Genomic DNA, 20167 nt, shown 5'->3' with positions numbered 1-20167 from the left:
TTAAGCATCTTCTTACAGCATTAGCACTTACCAGTGATTTATTCTTACCTACAATCAAAGGCTGCTTATTTATCGGGTGTTTTATAAAGACAGCTCATTTTGGACATTTACATAGTAAAATTAATACCGTGGCAAGTTCGCAACCATTTTGTGCTGCAGGTGCACATCAGTTAAAGAAAACATAGAGATGTTAAAGGATTCTTAACCAACAGGAATAAGGAGGAGTTGTAGAAAGTCATTAACTTTTCCATTTAAAACACTAGTTTAGATCTGAAAGGTGGCACAGTGAATTTCTAAGCATATCTGCGACAGTTTGCAGCTTTCATTTCACAAGTGAAGAACAGAATCTCACTCTGCAGGTGAAAAGCATTCGTCTTTATAAGAGCATAAGAGCAGCAGCTCTGTGATGTGGATGTGCTGCAGTCTCATAGAGCAACACTGTCCTCTGCTGACTGAACATTGCATTCCAACTGGGAGACTTCATTCACCTTCAAGCATTACAAGTATGGTAGGTATAAATACTGAAAGGCTGTATGTATGTCTACAACATGTGCAGGTCATTTTTCATGCTGAAAGTAAAAATATAAAGTATATTGTATTAACATATAAAGCAATGTTTCTATGTTTTTGAAGTCTCGAATGATTAGCAAGGCTGCATTTTTTAATCAAAATATAATATGAACCCTAATATTGTGAAATATTATTACGATTTAAAATAACTGCTTTCTGTTTTAATATATTTTAGAATATAATGTATTCCTGTGCTGGCTGAAAGCTGAATTTTCAGCATCATTCCTCCAGTTTTGAGTGTCACGTGATTCTTCAGAAATCAGTCTAAAATACTGATTTGGTGTTCAAGAAACATTTTCTCATTATTAAATCAGTACTGTTTGTGGAAACCATGATATATGTATTTTTTAGGATTCTTTGAGGAATACAAAATTCTAAAGAATAGCATTTATTTGAAATATGAATCTTTTGTTGTTATTTGCTGTTATTATTTTTTTTATAAAGTTGGCCCTTCTATATGAAGTATTAATTTCTTACATTTCATGGCAATAGTAGTAAATCTTATACTCATTACTGTAATGCAAATAATAATAATAAGAAATAAATAAAAATGGTATATGATAGTATTTGATGTACTGCCTTAATTACAGAGTGAAAAAAAAATTAGGAAACATTGGGACTTTTAAAATAATAAGCCAACAAAAAGTAGTTTTTAAGTAATTTAAAGTAGATTTTCTGAACGCATTACAGTTGCAACCAAATGCCTGATGATGCCTTAATGAGATTTATATCGTTTCATAGTGTTCTCAGTAAAAAGAAACAGAAAAAAGTTATATTGTGTAATGTTTATTGCTGATCAGAAGTTGAATATATATTTATATATACAGTTGCATACACTGTAAAACCAAATATCCCATATTGTGGAATATGAGATGATGGATGAATGTCTCCAGACCCGCAGTGGTAATGAACACTGCTGATTGTCTCTGTGGCACCATCTAATACTGCAACTCAATGATAACGCTGTGGAATTGCATTTCTACACCTATTTTCAGGATCTGGACTACAATTAAATAGGCATTGAATAAAAAAAGAAAAGAAAAAAAAAAAAAACATTAAGTACTGATGCTACGCTGTTGAAAGTCTTGCTTTTTTTAAATAGATAACATTCACGTACATTCAAAAGAAAATGGGCCTCATTGCAATTGAAACGGATTGCGTGGAATTCAAAAATCAAAGTGTCAGTTCGCGCAAAAATGAAAATTCTGCCATTACTCGATGCCGTTCCAAACTTCTTTCTTCTGTGGAACATAAAAGACATTTTGTAGAATCCTGGAAACCAAAATAAATTACATTGTTACATTGTCCTGTAAGTCAATGGTAACAGAAACTATTTGGTTAACAACCCCTCTTTTTCCTTTCTTAGTAAAAGGCAAATCATACAAGTTTAGAACAACATGAGTGAGAGTAAATTATGACCCAATTTACATTTCTGGATGGACTTTCCCTAATGTAAGTCCCTAATGATTGAACAAAAAAAACAAACCAAGGAAAGTAATAGCAGCAAATAAACACAATCACCAAAACAAAAATCAACCAACAACTGCAAATTCTGTAAAAGTGCCTTTCATTTCTGTAGCAGTACGTTTCAAAGTACTAGTAACGATTTATGACTTGCATTGATGTGCAATTTTTACTGTTTTCATACTGCTTTTAAAGAAATCATGTCTGCTTGATTCCCAGCAATAGTAAATTGATAATAATCGCAGATGCTCTACTGTAATGTAGTATGTCAGGAAGGACTTCATAGCCCCTATGATCAATCATGTGTTGGATGCCTACATTGGCGAGTTTCCTCCTGGCACGAGATTTGGGCACCAATTTAATAATAAACATTAAACTGAGCCATTCCCGCAGAACCATCTGTAGCTGCCTTACAATACGGAAAAAGTAAAGATGACCACGAAGCCAGTGACCCTACGTGTGCGTTAATATTCTAGACTCAGCCGAAGAGTGGAAATGGATGAGGAACGCTGCGCTCAACTACACTCGCATACATCCAACCGACAGCGTAACTCTAGTTTTCCTTTTTCATCAAGTTTTATTCGCTCTACAGTAGACGGGACACACATGGCTGAACCTTGAGCACCCGGCACTGAGGGTCTCATTTCAGGCAGTCCTCCGTCACGCCCTGTGATGCCAGTTCTGAGAGCACATTGTCCAGGTAGTTGGGGTCGGGGTATCCGTGGCCGGAGACGTTGGACATCATCTCAGTCTTGTGGTGGATCTCGTTCCAGATGACGGTGTCCGGCTCCCCTGTGGTGCTGGAAGTGCCCACGGTGAAGATGAGGCGGCGTGTCCACGCCACTTTCAGCAGCTCCAGCACCTGGAGATAATCAGGAGCCTCAGTTTTAAAGTGAACAGAGGTTGCGGGGTTGCTCAAAGAGGGAGATGCAAATCACAGCACTGCGCAACGCTCAACTTAAAAAAATTAAATGCTGAGCCAGACCTGGCCGTGATCCGATACTTCCTGCATTTCTTTTGTTACTTCACTGCAGTATGGAAGTGATTTGTTTTTCTTGCAAGAGAAATCACGTGCTGTTAAAACTCACTCGCTTGTGCAATGTTATTCAATTTGTTATGAACTCTTAAGGTTACGAAAACAAGAAATTATGTTCTGCGATTATCGACAATCAATTAACGCTAAAGTTTAAACATTCTCTTAAAGGTTCATCCTTGTATAAGGTTAGGATGCTCTGATGTAAGCAGAGGATTTTAGGGAATTTCAGACACAACTAGCCCATGAATATGTGAACATACAGGGCTGAATAACAAAGATGGGTCATTTTTGATTGTGCATACGCATTTTTACACCTTGCAAACTTAAAAAGCAATTTTCTGGCGTCTCAAACTCATTCGGTTCAACTTATTTTTTTATATATTCTCTCATCACTTGTGTTCATGTATTGAACGTCTATGTAATCAACATTTTCAAGCTTTAAACAGTACATAAAGTGATCGTATATTGGCCCGATTCATAACTTACTTTAAAATGTCTTATGCATTTTTTGAAGCTCGAAAATGTTGATTACCTAGACTTGCTTTTAATGGAGGGAGAAAAATGATGTGATTCTTTAAAAAAAAATCTTAATTTTGGTGCAAAAGATAAATGGTAGTCTTGAACAGGCAAATGTGTTTGGAACGACATGAGGGTGAGTAAATTATGTACTATCCCTTTAAATGTGTATTTTTTTTCTGTGATATTTGCAAAGTCAGCTCGTCTACTTGTTGAACTGCTACCACAGATGAGGTTTTAGTTGAATACTTAAGAATGGGTTGAAAATTACATTCAGTAAATGTATTTCAATGCATGCCATCGTTATCCAGTATTTATTAATTGATTGTTGTCTAAGAGTTTCTTGTATAATTACAAAAACTCTATAATTTGGAGTCATTATTGCATATTTTATTTGTACAGAAAAGTTATATTAAAAAAAATATATATATATTTGTGAGAATATTTGTGATAATGTGTGAAAAATTTGTATTTTTCTTTTTTACAATAAATATTACGATTAGAGAATCAGAGATTTTAAATTATAAATGTAAATACAACATTACAAATGTAAATTCTTGGAAATTAATATAAGCTCATTTTAATAGGAATCTCTGTGATAAGGCAAAACAGTTCACCACACTGATTTTGCATCAAGTTTTTCACGTGAATTTTCCACATTCACTAACAGAAAAGCTGATTGCTTTGAATGGGACTTCTGTGTGAGTGGTGCTTTGTGCATCACTTCATTATTGACAGTGGACCATGTACCTTTTTTTGTGTGTTTGCAAAAATAAATCACAATACATGTACAGGGCATTCAATTCTAAAACTCTAGCACCTGGCCATTTTTTTTAACTAGTTCTAGCCTGCTGTATTTTTTTACAGGCAATGACATTTTAATGGCATGTTGGTGTCAAGTGTGTGAATGGTAGCATGGAAAGCCAAACCTTGTGTAATACGTAGTACTGGAACAGTTGATTCAGCAACTGAACAGTAATTTAACAGGTCTACCGTATGAAAAGGACTAGTGATTCAATATTCTGACAAATGAGCATGGCATAAATCTTTATCTGAACTGGGTCAATAACCCTCCATTACCTTTCTTCCTTTGTCATTGTCAGGAAGGAAACAGAAGCGAGGGAATCCTCTGCACGTATACGGCTGCCCCGGGTTTGGGTGCTCAGGACCCTGCAGATAAAGAGTGCATTAAGATGAGTGCTTAGTGTGGGCCGAGGCCAGGACAAAACCATATGCTGCTAACAAACACAGTTGGATGCTGATGTCAGTTTGCTGGAAGAACACATTTGGCTGGTTCATATGGACCTCTCGTAAAAGGTTATTGTTAAGAATAAAAATGAATCATGGTGTAAATAAATATAAAACAGTAGCAGCACTATATCAAGTCATGCCAAGTCTGACCTGTATTCCGGGCGGGATGTTGTAAATGATTTGTATCGTGCCGCAGTCTGGATGTCCAGGTAAAGACTGAGGGATACTGTAAATCTCCATCTTGCCCTTTGGTTGGATGCCGGTCTTCTCTCCGTAGATTGTCTTACATGAGGGACACTGAAGACTCCCATCCTGTAATGTGACAAAATGTGATAATTAGAGAAAATGAGTTCAGCTGAAAGGAATGGTTTACATGAAAATATTAGGGAACTAAGAAAATCAAGTAATTCCTGGAATTGCATTAACCTGTATTGGCATTTTTGGAGCAATTCCAGATATGGATTATATACAAAGAGTTTCAAAAGTTGGAGGTCAGTAACTGCGTTCACACCGCCGGCGTCGAGGGCGTCAAAAATCGCTCTTGCCGCTCTGCTCACGACGCTGCAGAAAGATTCGAGAGCGCTCAGACGCTCTGACGTAGATCGAATGCTTATTTTGTATTTAAAGTGGCCGCAAAGCAAACAAGCTTGTTGATCTCGTGCAGACTAAGCCCAAGGAGGGTAACGTTATAAGTTAACCTCATTAAATATTGCTGTGAACGAAATATTAAGATCCTTTACTTAAAATGAACAAATCTCAGACACCTTGATCAACTTATCACTTTACGCAAACAGGGACACCTCATAGATTATTGCAAACTTGAAGCAGCAATAATCAAACCTGACCTCCATTGTGCTTGGCAACTAATGTGGTCGGAGCTGCTTTCTCTGAAATCCTCTCAAGCGGTGGACTTCTACGTTCCGATTGGTTGCTGCCCAACCGCGTCATAGCTCATTACCATAATGTTGCCTTGATTTCAACTCTTCACGACGCTCTCAACGGCCAAGTCACACCGCGACGCTCCTTAACGCCGGCTTACATTGAAAATGAATAACTTCCGGCCGCTTTGACGCTCTCGACGCCAGCGGTGTGAACGCACAGTAAGGTTTTTTTTTTTAATTTTTTTTTTTTATGAATGAATAAATGAAATTAACACTTATTCAGCAAGGACTCATTCAGTTGATCAACAGTGACAGTGAAGACATTTATAATGTTATAAAAGACTTCTATTTCAAATTAATTAACTTTCTATACAAAATGTATCACCGTTACCATTAAATATTAAGCAGCACCTCTGTTTTCAACACTGATAATAAGAAAGTTTCTTGAGCCCCAAATAAGCATAAAATGATTTCTGAAGAATTACATTACACTGAAGACTGAAGTAATGATGCTTAAAATACATCATAGGAATAAATTACATTTTAAAATATTCAAATAGATAACGGTTATTCGATTGTAACAATATTTTACAGCATTACTGTATTTTTGATGTCATTATTTACACCAAACTCACATTCCAAACCTATTTTGGGTATTAACTGTACCAATCTTTAATGCATTCACGGAAACCTACAATAGTTATTCATATTAGTTGCACTTAACTAAAATAATTGCTTTATTTGATTAATTCCCAATTCCGTGTGGGTAAGGTATTGCACACCTTGGTTCCATTGTTGTACATAGCCAGCATGCAGAGCATGTGGAAAGTGTGACCACATTTTGAGAGTTTGCCCACAGTGTTGGGCTGAAGAGACTGAGAGCACTCAGCTGGGACCTCATAACCAGACGGGCAGGACAGGCGCTCCATACAGATAATACAGTCCTGAAAACACACAGCCAGATGTCACGCATCTCATAGGACAGGACATGGATAATATTTCCAGAAGAAGCTTTGAACATATAGATGAATAGCATAAAAATATGTCAAGGTTATATAATAGGACCAATAAGATTTCTGCATTATTCCACAAGAAAACCTGCACAATAGTCATGAAAATAAATGTAAAAATTATCCATAAAAGGTCATTATTTTCTTTAAGTGAAGATTTAATTCTATTTAATTATGGGGTAAAACCTCACCATTGTCCTGTTGAAATTCAACCATTTATGCTAGTACAAAAAGTCTTATTGAACTGTGAACTTGAAATATACCTCATCTGGGACCACAGGCACTTCCTCCATGTATTTCTTAATGACATCTTCTGGTTTCTGAGCTGGTGCTAAGAACATAAATAAGACAGAGCATAACTTCACAAGTCCAATAAGTGGCACTCCAAATAAAATGTTATGACATGATTACATTTAGTTAAAGATGCCTTGTACAGTGTTGTGGCTTGTAGCGCTATATATGTCTGTCAGCTAGGCTGTGTGTTCGGTTATTAATGATTCATCTACTACACAGATTTTTGGCCAATCAAATAAATCCTTCCTTCTTATAACACCAATGTGAGACAATTTAAACATGGCTGTGACTCAACAAAAGCAAATTATTTTGTTTCAAATTGTTTTTTCTTCAGTATGTCACACCCAAAGTTCACGTTTCAAGCCATTTCATGGGGTTTTTTGACATCCAATTAACATCCCTTTACAATATCAATGCTTTCTAAAGCCAACATTCAGGTAACCAATGGGACCCTACTGTAAAGTGTCACCAGTTAAATGTATGGATCTTAGCAAATTAAATTAGCTAACATTATTTTCTAAAACTCTCAGGTAAACAGCCACATACGATTTACTGCTCTTATGAAAATAAGAACATTGCAAGATAAATGGTTTCATTTTATAATTAAATGAACTAATACAACTAATAAATATCAAAAACTATTTGATAAGTAACTTTGTTTATTAGTGTAAGAACTCAAATAATGTGAACACGTGCATTTATCAGTCATTTTACAAAGGCTCTGAAAGTGGCTCATCCAATCAGAATTTAAAGACAGGAATATGTGTGTTATATAAATGGCTTTTCTTAAACAGTTAATTTTAGATACTTATCAGCCTTTATCATGTTGTATAAAAGCACACACTTTAAAGATTACACTTCCTGGTGTTAGTTTTTAGAGTTGTCAGACAACATTGCAACAGCCAGTTCAATACAGAAAATGTGTTTAGGATGTTTTAGTAAGTTGAATATTAAAGCTATAAACTAGCACTGCTTGTGAGTGTCAGTCTGAACCTAATATCCTCCTTCCGTGTTACAGACGTTGAAATAAATGGCATAAACAACAACACAGGTTATGTAGGGTTAGAGTGAAAGAAAAAACAGAACAATTGTTATTCCATAAACCCCCAGCAGAAATCTGTATGCAGTGTCCCACAGGTGAACAGGCAGGTGACAAGCCGAATACCATCAAAAGGGCATTCAATGTGTGATCGGGAGGATGGAAGCAACACAATGTGAACGTGACGGCATAAACATGAAATGGGTGAAAACATGGCAGCCGAAGCAAGTGATAAATAGCGAAACAAAAATCTTGCAATGACCGAAAGGAGCAAGTCGGAATGAAGCTGAAGTACCAAAACCCTTGAGGACAATAGAAACTGAAAGTAGAATGGTAGGGAAGATAGTAGAGGTCGACCGATGTATCGGTTTTGCGATTAATCGGCACCGATAGTTAATTGCGGAAATTATTGACAAAAATCCATACCGATAGTTTTTCCGGGTTTAGTCCGTTGCTGGATCGGCTGAGAAGGGTCCACTGACATTAGACGGAACGAGAGAGGCATCTAGAGCTGAATCGCTGACACCACGTGCTGTTTGTTTTGACACATGACACTGCGCACTGCACAGAGCGGGACACTTAAGATGCGCAATTAAAACAGACAACAGAACGGGGTGTAAACGGTACACTATGGAGCATGATTTCATATCATTACTACGCAATTAATTTATTGGACTAGATGGACCACCTCTTAAACTGAATGCAACACGTTCGGTGTGTGTGTAGTTCTCCTAGATGCGGCACTGCTATTTTATTATTTATTTTTTATTATTAGATAACCATCATGTGTTCTAGAGTAGATCCACTTCAAGAGTGAGAGTATACACACAATGTATATGCACAGTACGTGATTTCCTGCTATGGCCTTTGTGTAGATCTTTAATATAGAGTGTGCTAATTTCAACATCTATTAATAGATTTTTTACATTTTGAAGTTGCTTCTGTTAACATTAGTTAAAAAGCTAATAACTAACTTTAATGATTAATATATAATTGATATTTAAATTATTTACAAAGTATGGTTCACAAGGTTTTTTTTGGGGGGGGGGGTTTACTAGTAGAGCACAATTGTAGTTTTCATTCAGTATTCATTTTAAAAATCCATCTGTTGATTAATCCGTATCGGGCCGGTGTGGTCCAACCTAGCTATCGGTAAAATTCACTATCGGTCGACCTCAAAACAGCAATTAAAAGGCCAGCGGAGGGTAGGTTCGGTCGGGCTGGTTGGTGGTGCTTAACTACCTGTCCGGGACTGTCTCTTTGGCCTCTTAATGGAGCTGGGCTGGCCATTGGTGTGCCTGCTGGAGCCACTCTGGGAGAAGGGGGCGGTCAAGAAACGAACTCCCAGTCCTGCAGCTGACATCAAAATGGAAGCCATGCCTGGAACGGCCGGAGGCCATGTGGAGACATGCAGGAGGAAGGGAGGAGGAGGAGGAGTGAAGGAAAGGAAGAGTAATGAGCCAAGAGTGGAGAGGCCAACCACAAGTGAGGCATGCTCTGATGAAGTCAAGAAAAGTTTAGGGTCCTACTTACAGCAGAGGAAATAATATCGATCCAGCTATATGTAGGATGACCAGACATCCCATAAAATTCGTGACAGTCCCGAAATCTAAACTGTTGTCCTGAATCCCGAATCTGGCCCTTATTGTCCCGAAAATTATACTAAAGCAAAATCTTGAGTAGTTATTGTCTGATAAACATTAAAAACTGTCTGCGGAGGTTGAGTCGTCCTGCAACCAGCTCCCGCCGGCTGCTCATTGGCTGCAGCATCTTTTTTCTAAGTTCTAAAAAAATACCATAGTCCGTAGGCGACTAGGCACGAATTTAGATATTCATTTATCTAATTAATCTATATGCACAAAGACAATACGACCTTTTGTCCCCTTTTTGTTTTAAAGTTTGATAAAGACAACGCAAGTTGCTGCAGCTGCGAGGAGGACAGTGATGCACGCGAAACAGGAGTGATTGACAGTTCGCGGCAATGTATACAAAAAATACTCCGCTACACAATTATTCCGTTATTTCCTTATAAGCTTATCGTTAGCGTTACAGAAAGTTCTGATTTATGCACTGTTAAATCATTGTTATAGTCATCGTTTTTTGTGGCAGACTAAAGACTAATGATAGACGGTTGATCTTTGAATAAAAATGTGTTTAGTTAAGGTGTGAAATTCATTATCTTATATTATAGGCTACGAAGTCTAATATCCCCCCCGTCCGGTCCCGTCCCGAACTTCAGCCAATCTCATCTGGTCACCCTAGCTATATGTGCTGACAACAATACCACCTGCTCTTAATATCCATCTAGATTAAATGAACTAAATCCATTGCACGGAATCCAATGGGCTTCGGACACTAAGTGCAATCCAATCATTCAAACCACCTTCAGAGGAGACACGGATCTCACATTGCTCTCATAGTGCCAGACTTTTGCCTGTCTGGTCCACTTTAACAGGAAAAGGCCATCTTCAATTACACCATTATAACACACCAGCATAAAAAGTAAATGCTTCCTGATGCATTACAAACAACATTTAAGCAGCACAGGGTTTTAAGCTTTGCCTATTTCAAGGTTTTAAGCTTTGGACCAACACATTTGGAAAAACCTGAACACAAACATTTAATTTTTATGACAACAAGACTTTTGAAGTTTAACCATTTTGCCTCAAGACCAATGTTGTGAAATGCATCTGTTTGGGGTCAGATGGACCAAAAAAAAAATTAATTTTACAGAGCTTTCTTAAGACGATTAGCCAACTAGCTATTCAGGCAATCCAACAACAAATCCATTAATTTTGCACTTCCCTATATAAAGGCATAATTAAAAGGATAGTTCAGCCATTTAGTCACCCTTATGTAGTGACAAACTAGGTCTGCACAATTTTTGTTTTTTTGTGCAATATATATTGCACAAAAAAAAAAAATACAAGAATTTCCCTCAGATTAGCTGAATAGCTATATAGAAAGAATACAAAAAAAATACAGCTAGTGGGGTGATTTTGATGTGAAGTGCATCTGCATGAAAAATAAAAAGAATTTCAAAAATAAGCTGAAAAATTACTTATTTTTTTCTTGAGTGAGAAATACTTTTAAGCCTGAATGGTTTGTGAAAAACATGAAAAAAATCTGGCTTTTCATACTTGGGTTTAATTTTTTACAACTCAAACCACTTTTAGTAACCATTATTCACTGTATTTTTTTTATTCACTGTATTTATTATTTTTATTGCTATATCATATAATGCAAGTGTGTCGCCTTGATTAAACCACTCAATTCATATAGATTTCTTTAATTCTTTAACAAAAGCTCTTATGGGTTTAAAACAACTTGAGGGTGAGTAAATTATCATAATTTTCCTTTTGGGGTGAACTATCCCTTTAACATTCAGTTTTCAAACAACTATCAATTACACAAATATACTAACAAAATCCAGATCACCCATCTAAACATTTATGTTTGGGTCATCTGTCTTGTACACTACATAGTTGTACAATGTGAGTCAAATCATTTTACTCACATATGCGCAATTCATTGTCCATGCAGAAATCAGTGCAGACACAAAAATTGCGCAAAAACATCAGCGGATTGGGCTCATGATGAAAATTACTTCATACAGAATGACCACGAGTTGGAGCAGTCAACGGTCAGGTGAAGATGACCATTGAGAAACCCTACAGTTTACTCATGTTTGCATTACTCACTTTATTCATCTCCCCACCTTCAATCTAGTGAAAATTAGATTGGAATTGTCTCTTCGTCCCAAATCTCTCTCTCTGTTCCCCGCATGCCCCATTCATCTTGCTGCAGCAGCTGTCAGCTACAAGAACAACAGATATCCAACCTCCCCAGACACGCGCCATTAGCTTGAAACTTGTTGAAAGGAGATCTCTTTTAAAACATACCAACTCGAAACCCACAAACTGGTGACTCAATGAAGCCGTTAATGTCATAAACTGATTGGTGACACAGCCAACGCAAGACAAAAAAATCAAGGTGGAAAAAATATAAAGCAAGGCTGTTGCGTGAATGTACTTGTGACACATTGCCTGAAGAATGCCAGAGCTAACTTCACTGACTATCACCGCACTGGGAAACGTTTCTGTGGTTCATACTGACACTCCCAAGAAACAGTTCAACTGCTACTGCAGCATCAAACAGCTTTCTGGGATGAGGAGACTGTAAGGATTTTCTCTGGTGTGGCATGTGTGACGGGTGAGTGCTGTACCTGCCAGCGCAGAGTTCACACTACTGGATCCGTTCATGTGTAGAGGGATGGTTGGGATGCTGTGGAGACAGAAACATACACATCTTTAGTGCAAACAGACATTAATGCATGAGAACAAAAGCATTTCAAAATGACTTACACTCCCATAATGGAAAATTTGTCGTGTTCTTGTTATGATACAAAAATAATTCAGGGGGAATTCAGTTGATGACCTATTAAAGATAAAATGAAAGCAAGATACTTTCTAAGGGAATTCCCCAGCTTTCTCAAGCTGTCGTGGTGCAATTCATGCTATGCCATCTGATATGTATGTTATTTAGATATAGACTACCTTTTCCAAAGTTTGAGGTCAGTAAGATTTTTTTTTTTGAAAGCAAGAATACTTTTATTCAGCAAAGATGTATTACATTTATCAAAAGTGACAGTGACAGTTTCAAATAAATGCTGTTCTTTTTTAACTTTCTATTCCTCAAAGAATCTTAGAATAAAAAGACAAAAAAAAAAACAGCACAACAGTTTTGAACACTGATAATAACACGAAATGTTTCTTCAGCACAAAATCTGCATATTAGAATGACTTTTAAAGGATCATGTGACAAGAGTTAGAATGCTGAAAATAAACATTAAATTAGAAATCAGTTGTTTTAAAACTGTAATAATATTTCACAAAATAACTATTACTGTATTTTGATCATGCATACAGCCTTGGACTTCTTTCAAATTTTTTATTTTATTTTATTTACAGAATAAAAACTGAAGTGTAGATGCAAATAATCTGAGTACATAAAAATGAATTTAAAAGGATTTCAAACAACAAAAGGTACAAAAATTACACTGGTAAACACTCATATGAAGAACAAAGCTTTTGAACAAATCAGAAATTATTTTGATTTTGAGGAGAATGATGTTATAAAGTTCACTCTCTTATTGTAAAGGTCACATTTTATTAGATTTTTTTTATAATTAAGTGTCAAGAGTATGAAACCAGACAAAGTACTTTTAAGAAATCAATGTAATGCATAACCTGAAAGAACATCATTCCAGTAAATATGTGAATTACGGCAATATAAAATAAATTATTTATGCAAATGCAAAACATAAGCATCTGATGTTTCTGCTACTTAACTGTATTCTTCTGCCAGCTGGCGAACCGCCGCCGCTGCTGTCCTTATTATTTTCAATTGCTGTTTTCCTTACAATTCAACTTTGCTTTATCTATGCAATGATACTCCAGTTTCACAGGAATTACAGCTCGCATGACACTCCCACGGTGACCTGAGAATCTCATGAGATTGTTGGGTGTGATGAGGCTGTAGATTTCCATCAAACGAACCAGCAGACACTGTGCAGGATGTATTAAGCACCACAATTTAAACGCAAGTTTAAGAGTTTAAACGTCTCGCCGTACAAATGCGCAAATCTGACTTTTATTAAGCAACACTCAGAAGTTATATACTATGTCCAGATGTTGATCTTTTATTGCTCGTGTTTTATTAGTCAGCTAGAGGATTCTGTAAAGCTGAGACTGTTTATTTCAGAGTAATCATGAGAGATTATAACCTGGGTGTACTCTGACCACCCGATAATGAAACTAAGGTCTCATAAGCTGAGATACGGTGGTTTGTGTAAGTTGACTGTGTGAAAGATGAGTGAGAGGCAGGAGTAAAAACTGACATTTCCTGGTTCCCCTTTCAACACAGTTTCTAGAAGAGAACAATAAGTAAAATATGGGTCTTCCCCTTTAAGTCAACACAGTGAGTGCAAACTTGCTGTCCTCCATGTGTCCTAAAGATCCACACAGAGGCAAGGATACGACACCATTACACAGAGGAACAGCCAATTATAGTATCTGTACAGAAGGGAGGATGATCACTACTGTTCTTGATTAAGTCCAGACTGAGAAAGGAAATTAGCATGCTTTGTATGGGTTTTCCTGTTATCCCACATTTTAAGTAAAAAGGTGAAGCTCATATTTTTAATAATTCTTTTTTTTTTTATTACATTATTTTTAGTGGAAAATTTGTAGTTTTATGAATTATATTTTATGTTTAACCACTAAAGAGACATCAGAGCCAGCGGCACACATCAGAAGGTCTAGCTGAGGTGAAGCTGCTCTCTGCGGATACATAAGCTCTGAGCTCTCGCTGATCGAGTGGAGCTCATGTCTACGAGATCTGCAAAACACATTTTTAAATAGGCGCTGTCTTTATAAATAAACCACAGATTTGAGTTTTAAACAACTACATTCTCGCCTGAAATACTTTGAAAATTATATTTCATGACACAATAACAGTAATAATTTGAAAATGTTGATCCAAATAAATGGTGGTTGAACTCAACCAATGCTGCGTGAACTCAACCAATCAGGATGTTTAGCACCCAAGTCCCGCCCCGAAAGTTCCAGAACTTTGAAAAAGTACCACCTCGCCAGCAGGGACTTTCTGAGGGGCATTTTTTTACCCGGAACTTTATTTAGTTCCTGGTTCCTGCGGTGGAAACACACGAGTACCAGGCCAAAGTCCCTAGTTCCTGGGTAAAGTTCCTGCGGTGGAAACGCGGCACAAGGTAAATAAATGGACATAAAGGAATAGTTAAGCCAAAAATTGTAATTCTGTCATCATTTAATGTGCGACAAATGTTAACCATTTCTTTGCAAAATTTTGTGGGCAAAATCCAGTCATTCCAGCAGACATATGAGCAATCTAGAGTTCTGCGTGAGGGCCAAAGATTTCCCCACATAGGTTGTGCTTATGTTCCTGCTTTCAAACCTACCTGAAAATATTATCCACTGTATAGACAAAAACACAGACTTTTTTAAGCATTTCTTATTTTATGTTCTACAAAAAAAAAAAAAAAAAAACAGAAGTCAAGTCATACAGGTTTGGAACGACATCAGGCAGGGTAAATGAGTTTTCATTTTAGGGCAAATCACCTCTTCAGCATGGGTTATGGTTAAGTTTGGAACTTGGTTATGGATTATTAGTCCCTATTTACTAACCAAGTAATTACATAGGAAGCACATACACCTGCAGAAAGGTCGATAAAATAAAGTGCTACCACAGTTTTTCCTGGCTATTTTAAACTAATTAATATTTTTTAGCAGTAGTTAAAATTATGCTGCACATGGAGTCACACAGAATGACTGAGCCGACTGCTACAAAGTACACAAGAGGACAGACACAATGACAGGAAGGAGGAGAACTCAGTAGCTGATGAAATTAAACCTTTAGACCTTTGGTGTCATTTGAAACTCTGCGGGTCAAACATCTTGTTTCCTTTTCATGATTAAAAGCCAGTTGACTATTTTTAAATCCCTCTCTGTGGGAAGACGTCCATGCTGGTGCAGACTCCTTGAAATTCTGTCTAAAATGAGTCTCTTTCCCATACAAAAATCCTAAGGTGGTTCTATGATACAGAGAAGGTATCATATAGTAATTATATTAAAAAATGATAATAATGTGGAATAACCAGCATTTTTCCCCCCCAATTTCTGAACTATGCTTAGTAGTATTACCTTAAGCCATTTGCATGGTGACCGAAAGCCTGTGGTGGTCCTGAAGTATGAGCCACAGAGGTGGGGGTGCTCCACGGGCCGTTCCACAACAAGCTTCCCATCGAGAGAGGTCTCCTGGGGTACGGCGAGTAGGCTGAAGAAGAGCTGGTTCCAGGAAGTCGTCCCTGTTGGCTCTGGGTCTGGAGGCTGGGCCGGTTGGCCTGCCCCGCGGTGAAGGAATGCCGTGACCGGCTCAGCATGGGTCCGGCGGCGCTGCTATTGCTCAAACATTGGTGACAGGAACAGGCCGGGCCCGAGTGAATGACCGAACCGGAGGCGAGAGGATACGGCACGCTGACTTGCCGCCTGACCTGCCGTCTGTAGCTGGTGGCCTTGTTGACTTGCTGTAGAGCAGTGAGGTCCACAATGTAGTTGTAGCCATGTGGGCTCAGGTCAGCCGTGGCCTGCCCTGCCTGATAGCTGTGCTCCAGCATAATGGAGGTCCGGATCTCATACGCCGTCCACCCTCCTTCATCATTGGCCCACTCCCAAAGAACCCCACTGCCCAGGGCAGAGGACTGCGGGAACAGGGATCGCCGCACAGCACGCACCTTTCCTACGAAGGGTTAAAGACAAATTTCATAGTAAAGGCACAAGATCATTATCATTCTAAAAAACATTTACATATTTCTCAACAACAGAAAAGTGCTTCTCTCTCTTCTAAAACAAATCGGTGTATTTCAGCAACAAAACATGCTGTGCATCCTGTCGGCATCTGTTCGCTTATTTCCTGAGATTTCTGTCACTTCTTTCCTGTTCTTTTCCGTAGAAACCACAGTTGTTCAAAAATCCCCCAAAACAAGCCTAATCTCCAGTTAACAGACCTAACGCTATTTTATGCAGCACTACGCAGCTTTATCCAGCGGGTTTAATGAACTGTTATCAAAAATGAAGCTTAAATAGCATACATTTACAGCAACTGAATTTCCACCAGGATTCACTCTAGGCTTCTTTCACTCTGCAGATTATTCAGACACTTCCTCGACAGATGTTAACACATTTTACTTAATCCACATTGAGCAATAACCAGGTCTCCTTAACACTTTCTTACAGTAAAGTACTGTGGCAGTTCTAGATGGTAATATCATCACGTAGCACAGCATATGGGTTAATAACATAAAAATGTCCAAGTTGATTAAAAAATATATAATAAAACTGTCTTTATTTAGTTCCTGGTTCCTGCGGTGGAAACACACCAAGTACCAGGCCAAAGTCCCTAGTTCCTGGGTAAAGTTCCTGCAGTGGAAACGCGGCACAAGGTAAATAAATGGACATAAAGGAATAGTTAAGCCAAAAATTTTAATTCTGTCCTGTCTACAGCACATACTATTCTAAACAATTACCAAAAACATGCATTATGAAATACGAAATATATCTCTCTCTATCTACATATAGGCCGTAAAACTATTTCTAAAGAAAATATTACTTTTATTAATGTATACTACAAAATTATATTATATTATATTATATATATATATATATATATATATATATATATATATATATATATATATATATATAAATCATTAATTTTAGTAAAAATGACAATAAAGACATTTTACAAAAGATTTAATTTTCGATGAAATTGTTTTCAGAACTTTCTATTCATTCAAAAACATAGAAAAAAGGTGCTACTTAATATTTTAGTGTAAACCATTATACAACTACTTTTATCAACAATAATAGTACGAAATGTTTCTTGAGCACCGAATAAATATTATTTCCACATAAAGATTCCTTAAGAATCACGTGACACAAAGCAATGGCTGCTAAAAATACAACTTTGACACAGCAGGAATAAATCACTATTTAACTTATATTCAAACAGAAGACAGTTATAATATTTGACAATTCTATTGTTTATTTTAGTTTTACTTATTTTTTATCAAATAAATGCAACCTTGGTGAACATTGTACACAACACAACACACACATGAACACAGTGTCAGGTCTAGAAAATAATATTTGTGAACCAAAGCTGACCTTACAAGGTACTTCAAAACATTTTAAACAACACCGTGACATCATTTGTGCCAATTAATAAGAGATATTCAATGAATGCAGTTTTTATTAAATTAATAATAATCGTAATAATAATCATCATCATAAAAAATATATGATGTATGATGGTCCTAATATTATTTTTTGGGATGTGTCTCATAATAAAACCTTCCTAAAGGTTAAAATAAAATGTTATAAAACATTCCTGCGAGTGGTAGAGCGCAAGGTTGTGGGTTCGATTCCCAGGGAACACATGTTAGGTAGAAAATGTTAGCCTGTCCAGAATGCACTGGAAGTCGCTTAGGATAAAAGTGTCTGCTTAATGCATACGTTTAATTTAATTAAATGTAAATAAAACCATAGTAAACTGAAGTTCCATAGATGCTAGATGAAGATGATTCATATTCACTGTACCACTACTCCACTATTAGTAGCTCTTCATCAGCAGTGATCTCTGAGCTCCACTCACCCGTGTCCTGTCTGAACTGCTTGAGGTTGGGGATGTCGATGATGTACGCAGACAGGCTGGGGTCCACCTGTGCTAGGCAGATGCTGCTGCTGGGCCCGGCCCCTCTCTGCTGCTGGAGACACTGCTCGATGTAGCTGCTCACCTGTCCGGTGTAGGGCCTCCAGAAGCCCTGGTCATCCTGCCATTCCCAAACCACCGCCATCGGCTGAGCCTGCCCCGGGACTCCGGACGAGGAAGACGACGGTGAAGCGAACGATGGCCCGTTTCTAGACCCACTCCCTCCGGGATGGAAACTGGAGCCCGTTGCCATTGTGTCTGTTAAAAGCTGTCCGATCTTAAAGTAAGCCGGGGTAAAGCAACGTGACGATCTGGCCCAGCTAACAACAATAACAACCCCCTTTCGGTTTCAGCCGATTTAAACCCAGCTGGCCTGCTAACTAACGTTAGTCGTATTCAGTTAGAGGTATGTCAATATCGCCACTATAGTGTTTTATTCAGTAGTAGCGTTACACGTTTATTTAGCCGCAGATTTGACCATAAACGCAGTGACGTCGCATCATCTTGTTGGGCTGCTGGAGTCGCGTCTCGCGCTTCTCTTCGCCATTCAGTGCGTTACTGCACGGCTACAAGGCTCATAAACCACTATCATATAATATAACCGAGACTATTTAGTAGGCAGCAGACTGAAGTTGTCAGGTCGCGAATAAAAACAGGCTACTCAACATGATCCTTTTTTTAAAGTAGCGTAACGCACTTGTTTGTAGTGCCACGGAGACTTCTTCGCCTGCGGTCGGTGTGTGTTTGTGTCGCTCCTGGTGGATTCCCATAGATACACACACTGTGAAGCCGGAGACAGAGAACGCCACTTGACTGGGATCCGCAATATTTTACAACTTTAAGATAAAATGTTTTACATGTTTAAATTGCTACTGTTTTTCCTACGCTATTGGAAGTTTACTTACTGTTGCCATTAACCGTACTATAACAAATATTAAACCTTGTCTCTGGTATATAATGTCCGCATGACATAGGGACTTTTATTTTGAAAGTATTCATAGACAACTTGACAAATGGCAAAATAAGGGCCTGTACATACAAAGCTTGTTTGTACGAATCATTCACTGGTCATTTTCTTGTCCAGTTTGCTGCCGCTGCGATAAGAGGGTTGTTAGAACTGGACTGGTCTGATTCGTGAACGAATTAGGTTTTATGTATTGGATTCATTTAAAAGATCCGACTCAAATGAATCGTTTGTTCATGAACTCTCGTACACGCTAGGGTAGCTGTCAGGCGCCTATTTATTTATTTATTTATTCAAGGATCCCTTTAATAAATAATAAAAAAAGACAGTAAAGGTTTTTTTGTAAGTAAATTAAACAATTTACAGTAAATTATATACATTTATTTTATTCAGTGTCGTGTTCTTTACGATGTTTATGTTCCCTGACTAGCATTGTATATGCAATAAAATACGCAAAATGTGCAATGGAAAAAAATGACTGTAAAGAAATTGAAATTAGTAATATTAATAAAGATTTCTATTTTAAATTATATATATTTTTTAAAATCACATTTCTAATTTCCATTTTATGATTCAATCTCTTTAGCCATCGGGGGAAAAAATTGAAACACCTCCACACAATTATTGCTGTAAGTTATTTCAGCTGTATTTAACTGCTATAAGAAGAAGAAGAATTGTATTTAGAGCAGCAATCAGCATGATTTCTGAAGGAACACGTGGCACTGAATGCTGGAGGAATGCAAATTTAGCACGACAGGAATACTACATTTTAAAATATATTCAAATAGAAAACTGTTCTTTCAAATGGTAGATTTTACTTATATTTATATATGTGTG

At 37.4% G+C, this 20167-nt stretch overlaps 1 protein-coding gene across 2 annotated transcripts; it reads right to left on the bottom strand.

The window, feature by feature from the left end:
* Nucleotides 1-1340: 1340 nt before the first annotated feature.
* LOC127995539 (probable E3 ubiquitin-protein ligase DTX2) lies at nt 1341-19150 on the bottom strand. 2 transcript variants are annotated; one of them, XM_052591881.1, is made up of 9 exons: nt 18310-19150; nt 15801-16395; nt 12287-12345; nt 9304-9441; nt 6992-7059; nt 6501-6662; nt 4988-5149; nt 4667-4756; nt 1341-2896 (listed from the first exon to the last, which is right to left on the bottom strand). In XM_052591881.1, the coding sequence occupies exons 1-9, from the start codon at nt 18617-18619 to the stop codon at nt 2675-2677; spliced, it is 1806 nt and encodes a 601-aa protein (XP_052447841.1). In that variant the 5' UTR covers nt 18620-19150; the 3' UTR covers nt 1341-2674. The 2 variants fall into 2 exon arrangements, with proteins under 2 accessions (XP_052447841.1, XP_052447843.1); XM_052591883.1 differs by lacking the exon at nt 9304-9441 and having other exon boundaries at nt 18310-19148.
* Between the last annotated feature and the right edge of the window lie 1017 nt (nt 19151-20167).

This window comes from Carassius gibelio, chromosome A5 (genome assembly GCF_023724105.1).
Source record: "Carassius gibelio isolate Cgi1373 ecotype wild population from Czech Republic chromosome A5, carGib1.2-hapl.c, whole genome shotgun sequence".
Taxonomy (NCBI): domain Eukaryota; kingdom Metazoa; phylum Chordata; class Actinopteri; order Cypriniformes; family Cyprinidae; genus Carassius; species Carassius gibelio.
The sequence above is the reverse complement of the archived record's forward strand: the minus strand, read 5'-3'. Positions and strand labels throughout refer to the sequence as shown.

Bases quoted from the DNA above. Each gene is read 5' to 3' on its own strand.
- LOC127995539 (XM_052591881.1), bottom strand. From the start codon at position 18,619: ATGGCAACGGGCTCCAGTTTCCATCCCGGAGGGAGTGGGTCTAGAAAC. The intron at 9,442-12,286 runs GTACAGCACTCA...CGGCCGTTCCAG, and splicing joins TGTGAACTCTGCGCTGGCAG to GCATGGCTTCCATTTTGATG. The intron at 4,757-4,987 runs GTCAGACTTGGC...CTTTATCTGCAG, and splicing joins ACATCCCGCCCGGAATACAG to GGTCCTGAGCACCCAAACCC.